Source organism: Manacus vitellinus, unplaced genomic scaffold (assembly GCF_001715985.3).
Source record: "Manacus vitellinus isolate BGI_N305 unplaced genomic scaffold, ASM171598v3 scaffold_52_pilon, whole genome shotgun sequence".
Lineage (NCBI taxonomy): Eukaryota > Metazoa > Chordata > Aves > Passeriformes > Pipridae > Manacus > Manacus vitellinus.
In genome coordinates, this window is record NW_021940628.1 from 2,763,205 (window position 1) to 2,765,917 (window position 2,713).

Here is a 2,713-nt window from a genome sequence, read left to right on the forward strand (position 1 = left end):
CAGCGGAAAAGCAGCGCCCGAGGCGCGGGGCAGGTGCGGGTGAAGGCGCTGCCCCGCAGATCCCGCACGTGGGCGGTGACACGGGCCGGGCTCCGCCGCCGCTCTGCCCTCGGGTTTGCCTGCCAGGAGGAGCACCGGGAGGGGATGGAGGCACGGGAAAGGGATCCCACTGTTCGGGGAACAGCCTGGGTGGGGAACTATCCTGAGCTCCAAAGTGGGAACAGCCTCTCACCTCCAAAATAGGAACAGCCTGGACTCGGAACTCTCCTGAGCTCCAAACTGGGAACAGCCCCTCCCCTCTAGACCAGGAGCATCAGCATCCTCAGCCCATAATTAGTGTCATAAGCAGAGCAGAGGGTGAGAAGGGTGAGAACATTCAAGCCCTGCAGAGGGAGAGGCGATGGGGATGAAGAGCTGGGATTTTGGGTTCTCCTTGTCTGGGGTTTTGGGCTCAGCAGGAATTGACCTCTCTGCTGGAGATGCTCTGGTTTCTGGGTCCTCATCCCAGTGAGGGGGTTTCTCTGTCAGCTCTGAAATCCAAGAGGTACAAACTGGGAACCAGGCCCTGCTTTCTTTGGCGCAGAGCTGTGGTGGGAGCTCCTGCTCCTTCCCAGTCTGGGTGGATGGCTCCCCAAACCCTTCAAACGTTCTTAAAGTTGCTGTTTGTTTCTGCAGAGTCTGACAGGGCCGAAAGGCTGTGATGAAGAACCAGGGGGTGGAGACCAAAGGAGCCCCACGTCCCTCTGGTGCTTCCAAAACGAGCAGCGGGATGGGGCTGGAGGAGGGAGACTCACCCGAGGCTGCAGCACCCCCAGAAGGTGGGGAGGGTCCCTGGGGAATGGAGGGATGGCTCTGCTGGCATTCCCTGGAATGTGTGAGGGTGGGTTTGAGCCCAGAAGGATTCAGGTTGCTGCTTTCTCTTCATCCAGCTCTTTGTATATGAGCAGCTGTGTTTTCAAGGGCAGAAATTCCTGGGTTTTTTCCTCATTTCTGTGTGCAGTCCTGGAGGAGTTCCCATTTCCTGGCAGAATCGTGGAATCAGTTCTACCTGGAAGCAAAGGGTTGTTTGTTGGTGCTTTGACCTTAAGGGTCCCATTCAGAAAATGCCAGGCAGCTCTTTCCTGTTACTCATCAAAACTGTTCTCTGGGATACAAAATCCAGGTGTAATGGAGTAGGAGCTTGGTTAAAATTAACCCTGCCTGGTGCTCCCGTGCCTGGGGATGGAGGAAACACACAGTGAGGAGAGTTATTTTAATAACCAGCTGCTCTTGGAAAAAGTTTGGAGGCAGGATGTGCTGCCTGCTCCATGCCTGAGTGTCTGCTGGGTGGGATGAGGGATGTTTGATCCCAGTGCAGCTGCTCTTCCAGTGAGGACGGAGGCTCACCCAGGTTTAAAGCCCATTGTTATGCTAAAAAGCCCAGCCCTGGGTGATCTGAGCTGCCAGTTCCCCTTGGGGAGGGGGTGAGGAAAAAGCTCACAGACAACCTGCTTGTGGTTGAGTGGGGGACTGGGGGTGGAATTTTTGCTCTTGACAGATGTCAGGGGCTTGGTCATGCTCTGGTGATCAAAGGAGAGGCTGTTGGGAATGCCCTGCCATTGTCAGGGCAGCTGGCTGGAGACAAAGCAGCTTATCCTGCTGCAAGTCCAGCCAGGAAAACCTCCCCTTTCCCTGTGTGTGGAGGTGGGGGGGGGGACCCTCATGCTTTGTGTTTGTGTGTCCCCCCCCCAGCTCCCCTCACTCAGGAGGACTCCAAGTCCTCCCAGGATGTGTCCGAGGAGCTGAGCCGGCAGCTGGAGGACATCCTGAGCACCTACTGTGTGGATGCCAGCCAGGAGGGCCCGGCGGAGGACGGCGGGCACGGGGAGCCCCCCGAGCCCGAGGAGCCCGACAAGGGCTGCCCCGAGTCCCCCCGGAACGGGGAGCAGGAGCCGGGCGGCCCCGAGATGAACGGGGAGAAGGAGAACTCCAAGGGCACCGAGGAGGGCGGCGACAGAGACCAGAAGAAGGCTCAGGAGAAGAAGAAAGCCAAGGGTTTAGGTAAGAGGTTCCCTGCCCTGGGTGTGCTGCAGCCCTTGGGTTTATCCTGCTCTCATCAAATCCGTGGCCTTTGGACGTGTTTGGGAATGGCACAGTGTCCTGTTCTGGGGGTGTGAGGGATGTACCCAGGGCAGCAAAGGCACTGGCTGCTCCTGGGGCTGCCACAGCCTCTGAATTCCATGGATTTCTCTTCTCCTGGGCACAGCTGGCTCCAGCCAGCCCAGTGGTGATTCCTGCTCTGAAAACCAGGTCTCTCCCCAGCTGCTCCACTTATTTTCACACTGTATGTGGTGAAATCTGTGGGGCAGAGTCCTGAGAAGACCCCAGGAACAGCATCTCTGGCCCAGGGCTGCCAGACCTGCTCAGTCCCCTCCCGTCTTCACTCTCACAAGCCAGAGCACTGTCTAAGCCATTTTATCCGGTTTGTTTATTTATTTCCACGCCCTGTCTCATTCCAGGCAAGGAAATCACTTTGCTGATGCAGACACTGAACACCCTGAGCACATCAGAGGAGAAACTGGCAGCTCTGTGCAAGAAATACGCTGAGCTGGTGAGTCCCTCTGGGGCTGGGGGGTGACACAGCAGCTCAGGGAGGCAGGAGGGACATTCCAGGAACACCCTGGAGCTTTGCAGTGCCCTGGGATCTCTGCAGTGCTGGATACCTGGATAGGAG

The 2,713-nt window shown here is 57.4% G+C and overlaps 1 protein-coding gene across 1 annotated transcript in view; it reads left to right on the plus strand.

The window, feature by feature from the left end:
- The first annotated feature begins 189 nt into the window (after positions 1-189).
- The window catches only part of TXLNA (taxilin alpha), a 6,968-nt gene continuing 4,444 nt past the window's right edge, over positions 190-2,713 (plus strand). Inside the window, 4 exon segments of the mRNA XM_029963102.1 lie at positions 190-544; positions 676-818; positions 1,732-2,040; positions 2,499-2,672. Of these exon segments, the coding sequence (XP_029818962.1) occupies positions 701-818; positions 1,732-2,040; positions 2,499-2,672 (601 nt within the window). The 5' untranslated portion in view covers positions 190-544; positions 676-700.